Source organism: Pleurodeles waltl, chromosome 4_1 (genome assembly GCF_031143425.1).
Source record: "Pleurodeles waltl isolate 20211129_DDA chromosome 4_1, aPleWal1.hap1.20221129, whole genome shotgun sequence".
Lineage (NCBI taxonomy): Eukaryota > Metazoa > Chordata > Amphibia > Caudata > Salamandridae > Pleurodeles > Pleurodeles waltl.
Genome location: NC_090442.1, coordinates 809,734,560 through 809,755,830, shown reverse-complemented (window position 1 = coordinate 809,755,830; position 21,271 = coordinate 809,734,560). Strand labels below are relative to the sequence as shown.

Below are 21,271 nucleotides of genomic sequence, written 5' to 3'. Positions count from 1 at the left end.
AAAAGGCGTGAAAGGACTACATTGAGCACCAATGGAGGGGAAGTGCACCTAATGGGAGGAAAAACCTTTTTCAAACCCTGTAAGAAGTCCTTGATGACTGGGATTCTGAAAAAAGAGGTTTGTGAAGAACATTTTCTGTAGGCATAAAGAGCTGCCAGGTGAACCTTTATAGAAGAGAATTCTAAATAGAGTAAATAGAGTAAGTATGAAACAATGACATCTTCCTGGCAAGTGGTAGGGTCCTCGTTCTTAGATGAACACCATATGCAAAATCTCTTTCATTTGAAGGCGTATGCAGAGCATGTGTAAGGTCGCTTTACCTCTCTGAAGATCTCCATGCAGTCCTGCAGGGAAAATATATTTTGAAGAAGTGCTCCGGGATCCCCAAGCGTGGGCAGGACTATTCAGTGCTTATCATGGAAATTCCCCTACAAGAAAACTGGAGTTACAGGTAAGAAACTGTTCCTTCTGCAAAATCATCGTGATATGAGCAAAAGTATAAGTTCTTTATCAAATCATAACACAAGAATGACACATAATTTCCTTAACAAATAAGCAGCATCCCAATTCTTTAAAAAAAAAGTATCCAACACCCTCAATGGTTACATCATATGGAGATGTTTGAACAAATATGAAACATTAAATAATAAGACTTTAATAAACCCAGTGAAGGAACAAATTAGATAAATCCTTATTCCAATCTTACATCTGCACCATAGAAAGTGTGTTTTGAGCAAAACAATACAACAATGAAAATCAACAAATATATTCTCTGTTTGACTGCAGAACCTGTGGGGAGAGAATGTACTCATGCAGGGAGTCACTAAAATGGCATCCGTTTTTTTAAAAATGTCGTTTTACAGAGAAATGTGGCATAACTAAAACACAATAACTAACACACTTTTACACATCATAAGAGAATTCATTTGCAATTATGTTAATTCAGTTTGTGTATGTAAAATCAAGTGCGGAGAAGGGCATATTAATCATCATTATTAATGCACAAAATATAAACCCAAAATACTATTCCACAAGTCTCACCCTGAGTATTTTATAACTGCTGAAACAATTAATAAAACTTTATTAATCAAGAATTAATTCATTCATTCCATCTGCATCACTTTCTGTTTTTTTCTGGAACTCTCCTCCATCATCTTTAGCTGGTTATAGACACACTCCTTCATACTCTCTATCTTGTAATCTTCAGACCACTCCCTCTTTGGTGGTCTCTTCTCATTTATATAACCACAATATTTAATCAGACACCCAGAATTTTTAAAAAAGAGAAACAGAATTGCACAAACCATTATAATTATTATAGGGGTTAATATAATAATTAAGGTACCCCCACCCTAATTATTGTTCCGCTCACCAACCTTCCTGACACCTTCCCTATATCACTAACACAGGAACCTATAGCTTCCCATAAGCATGCTCTTCAATCGACTTGAAGTTCTTGAGAGATGTTAGATTTGTGAGATAAGAGTTAATAATAGGACTGTTTATCAGAAATAAAAGAAGGATATCTAATGCTAAGCGGTACTACATCACCATAGCTATGATATCAATTAGTTCTGAATTAATTTGAGTTTGCACTTCATCCCCGCTTAAGGCAAGTCTGTCCACCCAATTTCGATAAATGCGTAATTTTCACATCATCCATTGTCACACTGATAAGAGGAAAAATAGCACCTGATATAGCTAGAACTACCTGTACAAATCCCTATTTCACTCTCCTCAAAGCCACCTGTCTTTTTTGTTCTAATCGCGATAAACTGAAAGAAACACTCAAGCAAGACAACAAGAATCAACACAATTATGCAGCAAATTAAAATAACCACTGTTCTATCCTCAAATGCACAATGTCTGATTACGTGATCAGCATAATTATTTCCAAGAGTAACATGATCTTTTCCAGCTTTGTGGGCATCCCCCTCGACTCTCCTCTTGGATAGAAACGGAGATGAACATTTAGCATAAGTCAATGACTATATGCCAATGACAGCATCTGAAGGAATTTGGAACAAAACCTCTGCTAAACTCGATCCCAGCAGGCAACATGGAATGATAATTTTAATACTTTTTCTCAGAACCTGCACTATGTGCCTTTTCACACTTAATTTCCTTGCACAGTCATTTTCTCAGTAGCAGGTTTCACTCCGTCTTCTGTTTCTTCTGAAAGTTTATTCTATTTAATTCTGGGGAAAAACTGTGTCAGGTTTTACCCTAATTTCAGCTGGTTTTGCACTTTTTAGTGGTTCTATCTCTTTATCAGAGCAATCCCACACCTCTTTTTTGACATGTTTACATCCAGAGGCAGATCATTTTTGATAAAGCAGGAATCAATTGAACCCTAAAGTCTTGTGATTTTAAACATGGAATCCTCATCTTTTGATACAATCGCAACACCATCTGCGGTGCAGTAAATCACATAATTCATTTTGCAAAGCAAAACCCTCCCCCAAAAAATTACAGAACGTGAATCACACAAAATGAACTGATGTTTATATTACATGTGTCCTATTTTAACAGGGATATCTGCTTTAACCTGATTAACAATTTGTTTATTATTGATCCCTATAACTTGGGCTTCTCTCCCTAGAGGGTAGATTCGGGACTTCCACCGAATGACCTGTAAAACTGGTAGGGCCTGTGTCGATTAAAAAATAAAACATGGTGGCTTTTGATTTCACGATCAATATATGGGCCATTTTGGTCTACCTCTAGGTCTGCTCCAATAAGCAATCCTCCTTGCCTCTCAAACACCATCATTATGAATTATTCTCTGAAGAAAACTGTGATGAATCATTACTGAGAATCAGTGGATTCTTTTGGTGCCCTGGACTGTATGGCATTTTGTTTTTGATGTTTTGCTGCATCACTGGGGCTGAATGCATCATCCTGTGATACCGGTTCTGATCATGCATACTCTGCACAGATGTCAATTGGGTTGGGAGCATTGACAATGTATTTAGGGAACAAACTTATTCTGGATTCTATCTGAGTTTGTCTACATTCCGGTTTCCAGTGCTGAATTTTACCACAGAAGTGACCAGCGGTTTTCCAACATGTACATTAATTCCAGGTTATGCCGTTTAAGAGAGATGAAAACCATTTGAAGAAAGTGAAAAGTTGAATATTGATTAAAGATTAATTTGAAAATATACTTAGGATTAAATGACAATGAGTCAAAACATGCAATTAGGTTTAATAGGCAATGATGCAAATTAGAAAGGTCAAACACACAAAAGGTGATGGAAGGATGCTTGCAATAATTCATGCCACTTTTATGTTTGATGTAACTCTCTAAGTGGCCATAGGTATTCCCAGACATGGGGCCCTTGCCCACTGTGCCACTGTAACCAAGCTACACCTGACTGAAGAGCCTCAATCAGGGCGAAACTCGTCTTGGGTTGCTTTTTTATGGTTCAGGGAGGACCCGGCCTAGCAGTTTGAGCTGGACTGTTCCTATTGTAACAAGGTCAAGACTGATGTGTATATTACTGGGTCCAAACTGATGTGGCATGTGGGGGCAAAATAATCAAGGGCTGGAATGCTACCCCAAGTGTTTGCTAGTGGTTAGACTTAATGGAAGTACCCTCCCATCATCATTTGTGTGTTTGATGCAAATCAGAAATTGGCTAAGGGACTGGCGAAATCCAGTCATACGTACTGATGATAATTCTTGAGATATTGTAGGCCTTCTTTGCACGATGGTGCCACTGCATACGTAATGCTTGCACTGGCATAGTGGTGGTAATTATTGTATATATGTATGTGGTATTTGAATACAAAACCTAGCAAAGAGGGCGGTCAAGCACTTTACAGGTTTCTTTAAATATTGTAGGACTGTTAGCATGATGGTGCACATCCCTAGTGTAGTGCTTAAACTGGCATAATGGTGGTAATTCTTTGTATATTTTGTGCATCCTTGGTACATTGGTGCCCTTCCACGATTGAATGTTTTTGGAGGCATAATATTGGTAATTGGGGTTTTATAACAGTATCACTAATGCTGACTTATGCCTTGCTTTTAGTGGTGTAACAAAGGCCCCCTTGGTGAGGGGGGGTGAGCTTCAGGGGGCCTCCTCAGAACAGTGCCTTGGCCTGAGAGCTCCTGAGTGAGTTCAGAAGGGCTCCCTCCATGTACTTTGCAGGAGAGCCCCCTCAAGGTTTGTTACACCACTTCTTGCCATTTACAGGTATAATCTTTCTACATTCATCAACACACTTCCTAGACTATCCATGCACTCATTTATTCCTGGGGAATTAATCCAGGCCCTCCGTAACTCACTCGTTTATCCATCCTTGTGCTCATTCACTCACTCACTCATCCATCTATCCATGCACTCACTCATCCATACAGTCTTTGACTCATTCTTACACTCACCCTCTTGCTCATCATCCACACAGCTACACACACGCAACCACACCAATGAATGTGGAAACTTTCATGAATAAAACAGTTATATTGACATTGGGAATACCCTTCTGCCAAATTGCGTTTACTGTTACCTAGTTGAAGAGCACCAAATTTGACCACTGTTGGAAAATATCCTTTTTTGCCTAGTCACACCCATTAGACTTTATTGCAGGAGTTTGGACTATGCATGCTGGGACACTGCTACACAGTTTGAAGTGCATATGCTCTGACCCCTAAAAATTTGCTAAACTCCTGATTGGCATATTTAATTTACCTATAGGTTCTGATATATAAAACAGAAGTATACCCAGGTGTTAGACCTGGCCCTCTCTGCAGGGTCACTCCAAACTTTTTGCCTTTTACCCTCCATGTTTTTGCTGATCTCGTTTTTGTTGGCCTTACGACTCTGTGCACTTTATCACTGCTAACCAGCGCTAAATTGTTTGTGCTCTCTTCTAAAACCATGATAGAATTGGATTATACCCAACTGGCATATTTAATTTACTTAAGAGCCCTTAGTAAAGTGGTACTGCAGGTGCTCAGGGCCTGTGAATTAAATGCTGCTAAAAGCCTTCAGCCCTCATTGTGCCACCCATTTAAGTAGCCCTTTAAACATGTCTCAGGCCTGCCATTGCAGAGCCTGTGTGTGCAGTTTAAACTTTCATGTTTACCTGGCAAAATAAACCTTTTGCTAGGCTCAAACCTTCCCTTTTAATACATATAAGTCACTCCTCGGGTAGTTCCCGGACAGCCCAGAGAACAGGGTGCATTGTATTTAAAAAGGAGGACATGCACTTTTAAGTTTTACATGTCTTGGTAGTAAAGAATTCCTAAATTCATTTTTCACTACTTCAAGGCCTATCTCTTCTGCAGGATAACACTGAAGTTGCCTTATTACATTTTATAACTGTAATTACCAAATGGGAAGAGATAAATAGTTCATGATTGGTGTCTCTGGAATCACAATTTTAAATCCTAATTTATAGGGAAGTTGGATTTTAAATTGCAATTCTTAAAATGCCATTTTAGAAAGTTACTGAGAATGCACAGGTTACCCAGTATTCCCTCATGGAACTGGATGTCAAGAATACAAATATTCCTGGATTAGTCATTTATATATCGTTCTGTATGTTCAATCACATTGATAAAACAAACCCAATATCCCCAAATGAAAACAGTACAGCATATTAATGCAACAAATGAGAACAAAGTGAAAATACGCACATACCGATTAGATCAAACCATATTAAAATCAAAACATCGTACATATATTGAAACTCAGTGTATGAGCGTTGGTGCCAAGTTGGGGTTGGCACCTCCCCAAGAGCCTTGAACTTAATCCTTAACATTAAGGGGGTTATTCCAACTTTGGAGGAGGTGTTAATCCGTCCTAAAAGTGACAGATATACCACCAGCCGTATTACGAGTTCCATAGGATATAATGGACTCGTAATACAGCTGGTGGTATATCCGTCACTTTACCGTCACTTTTAGGACGGATTAACACCTCCTCCAAAGTTGGAATAACCCCCTAAGTGTGAGGGATCATGGGGGGGGGGGGGGTGTTACACAGTGTTGATTGAATTATTGATGCACCAATGCTCCTGCACTGAGTTTTAATATCTATACAATGTTTTGATCTTAATATAGTGAGAGGAGCTGCCTCCAGAACTGGTATAGAGTTGCTACAAGGCAGCCTTTGACCATTAGCATAGCCACATCTCTGGGTGGATGCAGGGAGCTCTGCACAGGTTCTGCCATGTTGGTTTTAGGTACAGAGGGGCACTATGAGTTTGTTTATGGTAAAACACACAGAAAGTGCTTCAAAAGTGGTTAAGATCACCCCAGGGTTCCTTCACCCCATTGGCTATGGAATCACTAGGAGTATTCCCCCTCCTACAGGCTGGCAAAGGGCAAAAATGTGGCACCCCTAGTAGCCTCTACAGAACACGTGTGGACTTGTGGAAGACACAAGAAGAACAGCATCTGCTTTTGTGGCCTAGGAGGAGGACACTAAGGACTGGACCTACTTCCACTTGCACTGAAGACTAAAAAGTAGTCTTCAAGGGTCAGATGACCGACCTCCTGGTAAACCTTAAGGACAGAAAAGCTACTAGTTTCCTACTTTACTGAGCACGCACAACTGACCAGTTACTACTGACCTTTAAGTGGTGTCCCTAATGTTCTTGGGCCCTTAGAGTAAGAGTGTACTTTTCCTACCTATCCCTAAAAGCTGGGACTTGGAAACTTTTTCAAGGATTTGTTCTGGCGAACTACCAGAAGACTGCGACAGACCTGCCAAGTCAATATGACTAAGGTGTGATGCCACTGGGCCAAAAGATTCAGGTTTTTCCTGCTCTGAGCTTTTTCTGCAGCAGTTAATCTGTTTCAGCAGGACGTTGCAGAGAACTTGAACTCTGTTTGGCTACAACTCGCAGCCTTGGCCCGCGGGATAGCTCCAAAACGTGACTGAGTCCAAAGGTAGAAATCTTCGCCTGCAAAGGTGCCTAAAGTATCAGGCTGGTGAGGGATCTTCCTTGAATGAGAGGTTTCTATTTCAACCCACCCAGAGCTTTCCTGTCAAAAGTCAAAGACTTCACTGGTACTTCATTCCATGGCTATCCAGTCTCATGGAACCCATCTCAGCTACAGCCTGCTGCCTTGCTCTGCCGAGGACTTTTGACTTCCATTTCGGAGACTAATGGCCTCATTATGAGATCCTCATGGTGGCAGTTGGATTGCCTCGGCTGAGGCGGTCCAACCTCCAAATTACAACTTCGGCGGGTGGCTCCACCTGAAGACCTCCATCCCCGCCAAGATGATAGATCCCAATGGGGTGACAGCTGTTGGGCTTGTATCCAGCCATAGAGGCGCTGAACTCAGCACCGCCTGGCTGATTACAGCCCCACTTTCTGCCATACTTCTCATGGTGTGGACCCCGCCATGAAAAGTCTGGTGGAAAGCCAGTGCCTGGAGCCACAGTGGGGCTTCTGTACTGCTCATGCCCACAGGACTTCTTTGTGCTCTGTTTTCAACTTTTTAACTGTTTTGGTACTTCTAAATGCTTTACTTATTTTCTTAAGTTAAGCTTGTTAACTGTGCCATAGTTACTGTTACAAATGGAGTCTCGGTTGGCAGTCAGTTTGCACTCTGTCCAAGCAGGGACCCTTTCTCTGGTCAGGGTAAGGGAGGCACACTCCCAAGACAGCCCCTGCTCACCCCCTTGGTAGCTTGGCACAAGCAGTCAGGCTTATTTCAAAGGAATCTGTACCTTTGTACCAACATACACAGTAATACAGTGAAAACACCACAAAAGTGACACAACACAAGTTTAGAAAAATAGCCAATATTCATCTAAATCAAACAATATCAAAACAACAAAACTCCAACATACACAAGCACAATTATGATAAAATTGTTATATGAAAAAGTTAAATTAAAAGAGTCTTAGCCCATAGAAATCAATGGATGCGTTGATTTTACACAAAGTATCTGGTTTGCGTCAAAAATAAAGCCACACAGGCGAATGTGCATCGGAAATGTCAGCAATGCGTTGACTCCTTACACGCAAGTGAGGCCGTACAGTGTTTTTTCTCCAGTCAGGTAGGCGATGTGTCCTTTTTCTCTCTCTCAGAAGAGTGATGCATTGATTTCCGGATGGGCAACCTCAGGTCTGCACAGGTTTACTGTGGTTTTGGGGCCCAGCAACGATGCTTGCGAAATGCTGGCGCACAGTGGTAAAGAGCCACGCTGTGTGGGTGATGGGTCGATTTTGGCAACACAGGTGTTGCATCGATTTCCCATCCGCGATTCCGGTGGTGTGCCGATTTTTCAGTCACGAAGCAGGTGCTGCATCGATTTTTCTCCTGCACAGTTCCTGTGCGTGAATTTCAGTCTTGGTTCCACCAGCTTCTCCTTTCAAGGGGCGTGGGACTGGATTGGACACCACTTGGAAGGGTAGGAGTCTCAGCAAGATAGTGCCTGTGCTGGCAGATGAAGTCGTTGATGGCCCTGAGACTTCAGAACAGGGGGCAAGCTCAGTCCAAGCCGTTAGAGACACTTCACAAGCAGGAAAACACAGCAAAGTTTAGTCTTTGTCCATTCAAAGGCAGAAGCAGCAACCGCAGGCCAACCCAGAAAAGCACACTCACAGGCAAAGGGGCAGTACTCCTCCCCCAGTTCTTCAGCTCTTCTCCTTGGCAGAGGTTCCTCTTGATCCAGAAGTAATCTTAAATTCTGGTGTTTTGGGTCCACTACTTATACCCCTTTCTGCCATTGAAGTAGACAAACTTCAATGGAAAGTCTCTGTTGTTCACAACATCCTGCCTTGCCCATGCCTGTCCCCAGACACACTCCAGGGGGTTGGAGACGGCATTGTGTGAGGACAGGCACAGCCGTTTCAGGTGTAAGTGTCAGCTCCTCCCTCCCTACTCTAACCCAGGAGACTCATCAGGAATATGCAGGCTACACCCGAGCTCCCTTTTTGTCACTGGGGATTCCACAAGCAGGCAGAGGCACAGACTGGTTAAGAAAGAAAATGCCCATTTTCTAAAGGTGGCATTTTCAAACTGACAATCTAAAAAACAACTTTACCAAAGGTGTATTTTAAATTGTGAGTTCAGAGACCCCAAACTCACTCCATATCTTTATCTGCGCCCAATGGGAAACTTCACCTAAAGGATGTTTAAAGGCAGTCCCCATGTTAACCTATGAGAAAGATAGGGCTTGCAACAGTGAAAAACGAATTTGGCAGTATTATACTGTCAGGAAATGCAAAACACATCATTACATGTCCTACCTTTAACATACACTGCACCCTGCCCATGAGGCTACTTAGGGCCTACCTTAGGGGTGACTTACATGCACAAAAAGGGAAGGTTTGAGCTTGGCAAGTGGGTACACTTGCCAGGTCGAATTGGCAGTGCAAGACTGCACACACAGACACTGCAGTGGCAGGTCTGAGACATGTTTATAGGGCTACTCGTGTGGGTGGCACAATCAGTGCTGCATGCCAACTAGTAGCATTTGATTTACAGGCCCTGTTCACCTCTAGTGCACTTTACTAAGGACTTACTACTAAATCACATATGCCAATCATGGATAAAGCAATCACCAATACATTTTAGACAGAGAGCATATGTACTTTAGCACTGGTTAGCAGTGTTAAAGTGTCCAGAGTCCTAAAACCAACAAAAACTGGTCAGAAAAAATAGGAGGAAGGAGGCAAAGTTTGGGAACTACCCCGCAAAAAGGTCCAACAGTTACCATGGATTGAGGTCTGGTTTAAATTACTGAAACCTTTACTTGACCTTACAAGAATAATATTAGCACTTGTGATGGACTACCTTCCCCCTAACTAATATTCCACTTTCTCACATCCACGCAGAACATGGCCATTGCTTTAAGGGACCTTACAGTAAGTGCTTAGTAACAAAAGCAACCTTGTTTATTTTTCTCATTAAATTTTTGTGGAAAACATTATATAATGGGATCATCAAATAAGTTATCATGTAAACTAAGTGGTTCTTTCTGTGACCAATTTCTTCCTGCCTTGTTTTGGGACTGTTTCATTAAGGTTAGATTGTTGAAAAATGACATACAAGTTGGTAGTTTGTCCTGTCAGGCACTTTTACAATTAAATTAGATTGAAAGCCATGTGTAAATATAAAATTAGTAAAAATACAAAGTCATTTTCTTTATTATGTCCTTTTTAAAAGGTATCCTGGTACTGTTTATTTGGCCGACAAGTAACAGGTGAAGCAAAAGCAAGGCTGAATGATAACCACCTGCCATGTACTGGGGAAGAGGTAAGCCATGAATAAATATTTTGGATGTTTTTATCTTATTTGGAGGACATTAGGCTGGTTGTGCTAATGGAAAATCGGAAAATACTTGTTTTGCAAAATCAGAGAGTTTTTTATGGCAAAATAGGTATTTCTCAAGTATGAAACCCATTTAAGGAGTCTGTAAACTTTTACCAACTCCTAAAATAGGTTTCCGAATGGTTTCCGATTCACAATTGTGAAGGATTTTTTTTGTGGACGTCACTCTCAAACTGTAAATTGGTATCATATGAAAGATAATGCAACCGGAATTTCATTTGCAAAATATTGAAAAGTTACTGACTCCCAAGTTGGGGTGTTAACCTATTCGCAAAATTAAGGACCCCTGTCCTATTGTGAATTGGATTACAAATATCAGGGGGGGGTAGGCATTAGTCTACACGACCACTACCAGCTCTCACAGAACCTTTAAAATACTTTTTGTCTTTAAAGCAGCTCCTTTTCCATTAAGGATATAGGTCTGATATAAAGAAATTTATTTTTTTGAAGTCAGTCACAGACCTGATAGGCTGCTAACCCATGCAGGCCACCATTCATGTAATTTTGACCAATTTCAGTGAGTCTCAAGAATATTAAGTAGGTCGGACTATGACCCACTCAGTTTCAGAATTTCATCAACCTACCTATTAGTAAATAGATTGATTCTCAAAATTAGATACTGATCGCAACCTGACTGGTTGCAAATTACAACCACTTTTTGAGACCAGTATATTTATACATCTGGCCCCTTACTATCTACTTTTTGCATAGCATCTTCACAAGCAAAGCAATGGAAACACCTAAGAAAAAAAGTATTACAATTTCAACAAAGAATCAATCAAAGGATACGAAACTCAGTTCAGTGAAAAACAATTTGAGACTAATGTTTGTGCCAAAAAGGAAACACTGAAAGAGGTAAATTCAGTGTGCCTGTAGAAATGCTAAGCAAACAAAGACCTGTGTTGGACATGGATATTGTGAGGATGAATTCCACAAAATGATTCATTTCTGTATCTTTTCTACATTTATCTATTTCACTACTCCTATTTCAATCTTTTTTCTACTTCATTTGCCCCTTTCTTACTTTACACCTCATTATGTTTTGATTACTCATTTGTCTTACCCTTTAGCGTTTTACTATCTTTACCTCTTTCTCCTTGTAACTTTATTTTCTTTCTACCTCCTTATCTCATCATAACCACAATCTCATTCTTTCTCCACTGCTTCTGCCTAACTTTCTCTGATTTGTATTTCTCTAATTGTTTCTATTACTTTGTTTCACCTTCTCCACATCTTTCTCCCTGTACCTCTTTTTTGTTACCTTACCGCATACGCTAAGTAGATTATTAAAAATATATTCATGCAATACAGAAGATGATTCAATTCAATATATATAATAAACACACACACACATAAATTCACAGAATGATCATGATGTGTCATGAAAGCTCAACCACCACCTAATAATCACAGGATATTAATCACTATTCATAGTATAGGGATAATTGGTAATGAGTAAATTCACCAAACAAATGCATGTCTCTTAAACCATAATTCCTTCAGAGATGAATAGCCATTCAATTTACGGTTGTGTAAATACTGGAGTTTTGATATATATGTGTGTTCATTGTATATATTGTCTTAAGTCTTATTCTATATCGATTAAGTATATTTTTGATTCTTTACTTAGACTGCACCTTATACTGATTCATTCACTACAGTTATTTCAAGATTTTTACTGATTGGTTTCATTTAATCAATACCACATAGATTGATTAAAAAAAACTCAATGTAAATTATTGCTTTAGGAGAGCCTTGTTTGGTTACTTCAAATTTACCTGCTGTCTCCTACATATTCTCTCTTGACATTTCATGTTTGTTGCTTGAATGGAGCTTGCTTGAAGAATTCACATTCATTTTCAAAATTATCTCATAAATTCAGTTTTTTCTTACAGCTCATTTAGTCATTGATTTATATTGTTAAAATGTTTTTACATTCTAGTCATGACTAAAACCTTTTTGGTAATTACTTTGGGAGAGACTCATTTTTATAGGATAGGTTCTCTTTCCCTACCAGTTCACTATGGTGGGTAATCAGTTACTACCTCTTGTCTCCTCATTTCTCATCTCAAACTCACATCACAGAGCATGTAGGGAGTTGGTGTCAAGTGTTAATTCCATTACAGTTTTTCCTATTTAGTCAGTAATTTGCTCACTCTGGGTAATTCTGGTGCCTTCTTGCCTACTGCTTTTCCTGTCAAAACTGAAGTTTGGGCTTCCAGTCCTTGTATTTTTTTTTCTTTCCACCTTTAACAGTTCTGTATGCGTGGTAGACAAAAATAATATGTCCTTTCTTCTTCAAAAAAAGACCTGATTGCTGTTGTAAAGAGCAGCCCATAAAATGCTTGTGACCACATTATAATACACTGTTTTCACCCACTATGCCACTCCAGACAGAGATCAGCTGTATGGAAAGCAATCTAGGCCGTGCTCCATTAGGAACAGTCCAACCCAAACTGATAGCCAGGTCCCTTCTGGGTGAGAACAGAAGCAACCCAGGCTGGTTTGAGCATACTCAGCCCTCATTAGTAAGGTACATAATGAGTCCTGTGCCAGATTGAGAACAGGAATAAAGTCTGTGCATACCCGTCGCAAATAAGGTGTTTTACTGAAGAAAATGTAAGGGATGGACTGTTTCCAGGAAGACCAGGGTCAGTACTGATAGACTGGAATGGTACAAGAGCGATTGAGTCGTCTGGACTATTTGAGGGAATTATTCTCACCACCTTTTGGGTCTTCAGTCTGAAGGGGGCATATGTTGATGTTGCCTCTTCCTGCTTCCTCGCTCTACCAGGTTTGCAGCTTTCAGACTCACCATAAGTTTGCCCTAATGCCTCACCAATGACAGGGAATATTTCATGCAGGGGCACTATTGTCAACTCAGTTTACTTTGTGTTCCCTTATTTCCACTCCTTGTAGTATAGAATGACTGGTGGACTGCTTTCAATTTGATTCCAATATTATAAACTGAACACTGATGCATGAATAGAGCCTGGGGACAAAAGACATGAGTCCACTATGAATAGAGCTTGCGAAAGGAAGTGCTGCAATGAGAAGTCAAAAGCATCATGAACTCTACTGCCCAGAAATATTTAATTGAGCCCTGCTACCTCAGGGATGTTCTTGGATTCAGCTTGGGGGATAAACAAGACCAAAAGTATGTTACAGCCTCTAGATCCAATGGAGCACTCTGAGGCTGGTAAGAGGTACAGCTCCTAAATATTATTTTGACAATAAGCAGTGTGGGGCTGTATAGAGATGATTACCATTTTGATGATCGTCCAAAGGAGCACTCAGAGACTGCATGGAAGTGCATGCTTGGATCATGATCCCTCTGCTCTCTGGTGCCAATGTGAGGTAGCAAACACTCTAGAACAGTGGTTCTTTACCTGTGGTTGAGACCTCTGGGACTCCATGACCCCTATTCATGGGGTCAGTGACTGCTTAGAATATTAAATTATTTTATCAGCTTAATAAGGTGTATATAAAGAAGGTAGCAAAATGTAAAAGTGATTTTATTAACATTTTGTACTTGTGATGGAATTTGAAATTGTAGGACAAAAATTAAGTTTGTATCCTCAGATCGATTCACTGGAGAAAGTGCATCAAACAGAATATAGTATGTGCGATGGGTGACATATATTGGATTTAGAAAAGCTCAACCCTTCCCAATAAAATGAAATGTTTGATTTTCTAAATTTGTTTGTGAACATTCTAAAATATTACCTCATTTACGTCTTTGTTTGATCATTGCTTGTTTCCTTAGTTTTGTATATATTTTTGGGTTCAAATCCTCCACATTGCTTAAGCCGGGGCCCACTGATTCCAGTAATGATTCTGTGAGAGTCGACGGATTCCAATAATGATTTGAAGGGTGTCCTCAGATTTCAGTAATAATTAAGTGGGGATCCACAGAAATGAAAAGGCGAAGAACCACTGCTCTAGAGCATTTACACAGTTTTGGAACATGCATATAAAAGACAGGGCAACAGTACATCCATTCCCTATCGCCTGCTGTTTGGTATGACTTGCCTTTCTATTCTAATTAATCTCCTTGTTTTCAGAGGAGTAGCAGACTCTGGTATTGGCACTCTAGCTGCAGCCTTTGGTACGTAACAGTTGGCTCCTCTCATACTTTTATCAAATTATCTCCACAATTTTGGGAGTTTCTAGACTGATGGATGGCTCCTTCTCACTTCCTGGTAATAGCTGAATTTCATAGACATTTGAAGTAGTCAATCGTGGCTAAATATTCTGGAAATGAAATGGCATGCTCATCTTCAAAGGCTTTGTATGGTGCATTTTGTTCCACTGATGGCAAGCCAGGGCCAATTTCAAGGTAAGCTATGTTTGACATTTCAAGCGCAGTGTCAATCAGGTGAGAACACATCTGTCTGTAGACATGAAGCTCATTGGAAAGAAGGGAGTAGAAAACTGGCATTAATTGGTCAGGAGGTTTTGTCCATTCTCTTGTCGATTTTAGAATGACTTAGCTAATAAATTGAGTCCGCAGGTGAAACAGGGCACAGCACAAGTGGGTGCGAAGGCATATGTATGCGTGCCTGGCAGAGAGAATTCCCAAGTTAAAGTTCTCTGTGGTTGACCCAATATTCATGTTTGGGCATACACTCAACTCAAATGAACAGGTGAGTGACTATAATTACATGATCTGATAGAGACTTCTAGTTGCAAATTCCTTACCTTAGAATTTCCTGGTGTCAGCTGGGAATCCAGAACTTTTGCAGAGCAATACCCTTGCGCGCCCAGTCGGGTGATGTCGTTCGGATCCGCACAATCCTGACTTCCCATTACAAACAAATTTCATTTCAAGGTCTCACCTACTGTACACCTATTGTGCATAGGTCTACTGCCAAACTTTCCAAAAGGCAGTCATATACTCTTGCACCTTAGTTTTGATCTGCATCTTCTTTTTTTTTTTCTGTTACTGCTTCTTCCCTCTGAAATAGCTCCCAACTCACTCTCTGTCTAAAGTGCACCAACAGTCTTAAATGCACTAAAAGTTAAGTAATGCTTGTGAGGGGAACATGAGAATGGCTAAGTGGATAGACTGCTTGCTCGATTTTTTGATACAGTGCGAACGTGCAATTCAAATAAAACTGCTTTTTGTATACATATGATCATGCACTAAGTTAGGGATTGGCAAGATGAGCTCACATTAGCAGCCTCTCACTTCCATGCTATCGTCACTTATTTCAAAGTACTAGATTACTGGAGTTACATGGTCTGATCCCTTTCAAAAATATTGTGGTAGAAATATTGTGGTCCTAAATATAGAGTTTACATACTTACAATGTAAAAAACAAAAATATTGGGTACAAAATATGATGGTCCTAAATATTGAGATTTCGTAGTCAAACATGTATATGGAAAAATATTTAAAATTATAGTAACTTTAATAAAAAATGATACTTACAAAATATATATCCTATATAAAAAGTAAACATAAATATTATACAAAAAATAACTATAAATTGACCATTGTATCATAAATTATATATAAATAAATGATACAAAATGTGAAAATAAATATCTAACAAACTCAATTGAAATACAAACTAAAATAAAAAAGAAATTTAACAAAATTAACATTTCAACTACAACACAAAAAAGCTAAACAAAAATCGTAAACTATGGAGGATTACAGTTTAAACTTAACTATTAAACGTCCCACCATACTCCTCTACAAACCCAGCTACCATCAATAATTAAAAGAATTAAATTTAATTAAAAAAAATACTTTCAAAATATTAACAAAACAATGAAAATGTACTAAAATATTTGCAAACTAGTATTACTAACTGTAACAATAACATACAACACACAAAGTCAGAAAATATTAGAAAATAATGAAAAATCAATATTTTATACAATACTTAAAAATATAATAACCACTTAACAATACTTGTTCCATGATCTTCTTGTCATCACAATAATTTTTTCACAATATTTGTGTTAGACAGTAGTTTTTTATTTACACAATAATAATGTTGCCTATCCTTGTAGCAAGTCCCTTAAATCAAGAACATCATGTCTCTATTACTCTTTTTCTGTAGTACAGGCAACATGTGGCAATGTAGTGCTGTTCTGTGGACTATTCCTCATGAGTGCTTGGTTCACTGGCAGCTTTATAGCCACTAGGATCCAATGAATATCTCTTTCACAGTTAGGCAGACTGACACGCTATTATTTTTTAAATCATCTGCAGTGCCATGGAATAGATTATGCATATACATATATATTAAACATAAATACACTGTAATTATCGTTATGTCAGAGTTTTATTGAAAAGGCACTGCTTTGTTCTCTTAATAACTTTGACACCAGTCAACGAATCTGCACAAAACTTGCATCTAAGTTGGATTCCTCACAGCAAGTTCTGTACAGAACCATAAAGAGGGGAAGAGGAAAATTGGGGAAGAGGCAAAAGTAATATTTACTTCCATAGGATTCTTTGCTTCTAAAAAAAAAAAAAACAGCTGGATGGAATTACATGAAATCTGGCAGGCAAACAGAACTTTACTCAAGAAAGGGCCATTCCTTGGTTGTGTAAATGCTTTCAGTGCTTGTCTAAAATTTTAAGTTTAAAAAGTATTTCAGTCTGGGCATGAAGAGGTTGCATTTTAGAGATATTTTCACAGTTGGAAAGGTGCATTTTTGATTAGCCTGTAATGTGATAACTGTTCAACAAATGTGCAAGAAATTTGGAAGGTTCTTAGCATGTTCAGCTTACTGTTGATAATTTTCAGGCTGTGCAGATTGGCCAAAGGGGGCCCATTGATGCAGGAGGGTCACAAAAGTGTGACCTTTTTAACAACTATGGCATTATATGACAAATCCACATGAAATTTAGCAAACATTCTGCGTGTTTAGGGAGTATGGTAATTTTGTGCAGATTCATCAATGTGGACCCAAGGTAAAAAGGTCGGGACAAAACTGATTTAATGTTCTAATAACTGTGGTGCTTTTTAATGAATCTGCATGACATTTTGCAGGATACTAGCATGTTGAACCTGGTGCAGCAATCTTAGGCAGGAAGAGCAGGCAAAGTTGAATCAGGAGTTAAATAATAATTTATTTGCTAATAGCCTTGGCGTAGGTTTACGGATTTGCACAACACTTGACAGACATGTTCCATGTGTAGCTTACTTTTGAGTTTCATGCAGACCTATTGAAGGGGGAGAACTTAACATGGTGGGCAAACAAGCAGCATTTCCCATTTTAACTGCCATAGTAATCTTTGCTCTCCGCTACAGAAAGAAACCCTGGATGGAATTGACATTAAACTAAATGTTTTCTCAAGGAAGTGCTGTTGCTTGGTTGTTGTTGTAAATCCATTTAGTAGTTTTCAAGAAATTGAAGTTACAGTAATGTGTTGGTGAGCTTGAAAGGGTCAACAGTAGACAGTCTTCAAACCCAGGTTTGCCGATTGTCTGTTGACCTAGATTAAAAAAAAAAAAAAAAAAAAAAAAAAAAGGATTCTTTTACCTCATTTTCGAGTCTGGGGATCAAGGTGTGTTCAGTCACTCCTTAAAACAGAGCCGATAAATCAATCTATCTATCGATCTGGTTAGTGTGTTTTGACTGTGTTCACTGGGACCCTGCTAACCAAGACCCCAGTGACTGTGCTCTCTCCCTCTAAATTTGGTTTCTTGGGACTTTACTCATCCCAAAATTGGCATACTGGTGCCCCCATGTAAGTCTCTAATATATGGTACCAAGATACCCAGGGCATTGGGGCACCAGGGGTACCCCATGGGCTGCAGCATTTATTATGCATGCAACCTTTCACTACAGGTCACTGCATCTTATAGAGACTTCTAGGTGCAGATTCCTTACCTTTGAATTCCCTGGCATCAGCTTCGAATCCGGAATTGTTTTGCTGAGCAACTACCTGCACGTGCCGACGGGTGGCATTGTTTGGATCTGCGTATGTCGTCTGGCTCCCCGTGGCTTTGTCAGGCTCGTTGGAACCATCTGTGATGTCAGTCATCTATAAAGTGACCACCCCGGCGCGCGTACGCCAGTTCTTTTCCTTCCGTGCCGGTTAAGCGCAGGTCTGGGATCGAGCAACTCTTTGCCTTTTTTGACATTTTGTCTGAGATTTTTTCATGTCTGTGTGAGGAATGTCATCTAGGAAGACGGGGTTTAAGCCGTGTGGTGCCTGCCATCTCACCAAGTCGGTGACGGACCCCCACCAGATATGTCTCTGGTGCCTTGACAGGGACCACGAATCAAAGTCGTGCTCCGACTGCCGGGCCATGGCGCGAAGGCTTTGAGTGAGCAGTCTCTGAAGCTCATGGCGGCCCGGCAGTCTACCTCGGTTGTCGTGACTCCTAGGAGGTCACGGTCCTGCTCAAGGCAGAGGTCGCAGGACCACTCCAGGAGCCTCAAGTCCTCTTCTTCCCACCCTAGGTACTCGTGGCACTCAGGAAAAGAGGCACAAGAAGTCCAAGTGGACTTAGCCACGCCCATTGGCTGATGAGGCATCACTGGAACGTTCCAAGCACGGATCTGCGGAGCCGATGCCAGGGCCGACTTCGCGTCTCCCCCATTGTCCGGGAGCCTCAGCGACCCCGGTCAAATTAAAGACTTCCACAAAGCCATGCGCCTCGTTTTTTAGCAGGCTGCCCTGCGGGTGGGTCTTCGGACTATGCGGGAACAGCAGGGGCCCCATTGGGTTCGACGCTGGCGGCTCTGGCACCGTTGGGGACCCCCGGGATCCGATATCGGATCTGGACTGGTACCGGTTCCACACAATCGGCCTCCTCCGGTGCCGGGTCAGATATCAACGCTTCCCCCACGGCCGGCGCTCACTGGTGGTGGGAGCCCCATCCTCATTCCAAATGATACGGAGCTGGAACAACGTCACACAATGCAGATTCAGATTTTGACGGTACCAACTCAGCCCAGATCAGTGCCTGAGGCTTAGTTTGATTAGCCAGGCACAGGTGAGGAAGGGGAGGGGTCTGAGGACCCTTTAGAATATGGATTAGAGGAACAGGACTGGTATGAGGAACTAGGGGAAGCCAGCGGACTGGATACTTCTCCAGATACTGGTATGCTCTCACATCCTTCTGTGGCTATGGAGGAGGGAGCATCATACGCCATGGTGGTGCGTAGAGCAGCTGAGGTCTTGGACCTGGAGTTGCCTACGGTGCCTGTCAGGACCAACATCCTGACAGAGGTGCTTCAGCCAGGGGTTGCTACATTGGAGCCGATGTTACCCTTCAATGAAACCCTTACTGATGTCCTGCTGGGGACGTCGTCCAATCCCAGCACAGGGGCTCCTGTAAATAGGACAACTGGCAGGCGCCATCGACCAGCTCTTACAGACCCTAGTTTCTTCACCCAACACCCCACCCCAGAGAGCTTGGTGGACTATGCCTCCACTTCCTGTGGTGTCTTCCCTTCCACTCCCCTGGATAGAGAATCCAAGAGGCTGGAACAACTTGGGAAGATGTTTTCTTCCTACATCCTGGCATCATGTCTATTGGGGATATGGTGGTACAGGTGCTGCCCTAGGTCCCGGAGGGTGTATGGGACACTCTCACTCAAGCTGTCAAGGATGGGGGAGATGCAGCCAAGTTTACCTTTCAGTGTGGTTTGGACACCAACGACTTGCTGGGCACGGCGATTTCATCGACAGTGGCTTTTCGTGGATGTACAGGCAAATCTGATGAACATGCCCTTCGATGGCTCACGCCTTTTTGGGGAGGAGGCACTCTGGGCGCTTGAGTGGTTCAAGGACTCTCAAGCCACGGCCAGATCCTTGGGCCTCTTGGCACCCACTTGCCAGCAGTCTGCCTATCGCCCCTTTTGAGGCTTCGGGAGGGTCAGGGTACCATGCCAACCACAGGTTAGCCACCGTCCTCCAGCTTCCATTGTGAGGATGAGGTTGTGGTACTTTCAGACCCAGAGGTCTAGCCAGAGGTCAGCCACCACCCAGCCCCCCTGTTCTGCAACTCCCAAACCTTCCTAGTATGGTTCTGCAAGACCATGCTTGTCCAGTTGGATGGAGGATTTGATTTCATTTCTCTCACTTGTGGTCCGTAACATCGAACAAGTGGGTCTTGCAGATCATACAGAAGGGCTGTTCCCTCCCCTTCCAGTCTTTCCCTCCCTCTATCCCTCCATTGAAAGAACAGCTGATGGAGGATCATTAAATCTTGCTCCGCAAGGTAGTTACGGCTGTCTTGGCCAAGGGAGCCACAGAAAGGGTCGCGCTGTCAGAAGCAGGCAGTGGTATTTATTCCCTCTACTTTGTGATTCCAAAGAAGAACAAGGGTCTTCGCCCTATCTTGAATTTAAGGGACGTCAATCTCTTTCTCAGAAAGGAGACATTCAAGATGCTCACTCTTGCTCAGGTCTTGTGTAGGAAGCCTACCTGGTCTGTGGTGGGTATCTTTGGTACTTCCACCTTATACCAAGTTCAGGTATCCCCTCTCAGTGAAGTGTAGGCAGTGTCTAGAATCCAGGCTCTCTAGAAGTAGCTGTGGATGTGCAGCCAAGGCTTATCTAGGAGACATGCAAGCTCATGCAATACCACTACAGTCACACAGTATTTACACACAATAAAGAAAACACTTGGTTTTACAAAAATAAAGGTATTTTATTTTTGGAACACAGGATCAGAAAACACTAGAGAGGCAATCCCCCAGTAGGAGGTAAGTAAATACACTGTGTGTGTGTGTGTGTGTGTGTGTGTGTGTGTGTATATATATATGTGTATATATATATATATATATATATATATATATATATATATATATATATATATATATAGTACTCTCTTCAGTTCAAGGAGGACCAGGACACTCCTGAAGTGTAGAATTTCAATTTTAAATCAAAAATCTAAAGAAACTCCAACACGTTTCGGTCGAAGCCTTTGTCACGGATAGAGTGTCAGTATAACATACACTTTAAATAGCAAAAGTCAATAAAACAA

General features: G+C 41.1%; 1 protein-coding gene across 1 annotated transcript in view; it reads left to right on the top strand.

Annotated features, from left to right (window-relative positions):
• The window catches only part of CFAP54 (cilia and flagella associated protein 54), a 1,075,777-nt gene that overhangs the window by 388,781 nt on the left and 665,725 nt on the right, over positions 1 to 21,271 (top strand). The window contains exon 22 of the mRNA XM_069229529.1: positions 10,141 to 10,230. Within this exon, the coding sequence (XP_069085630.1) occupies positions 10,141 to 10,230 (90 nt within the window). The remainder of the gene's footprint in view (positions 1 to 10,140; positions 10,231 to 21,271) is intronic.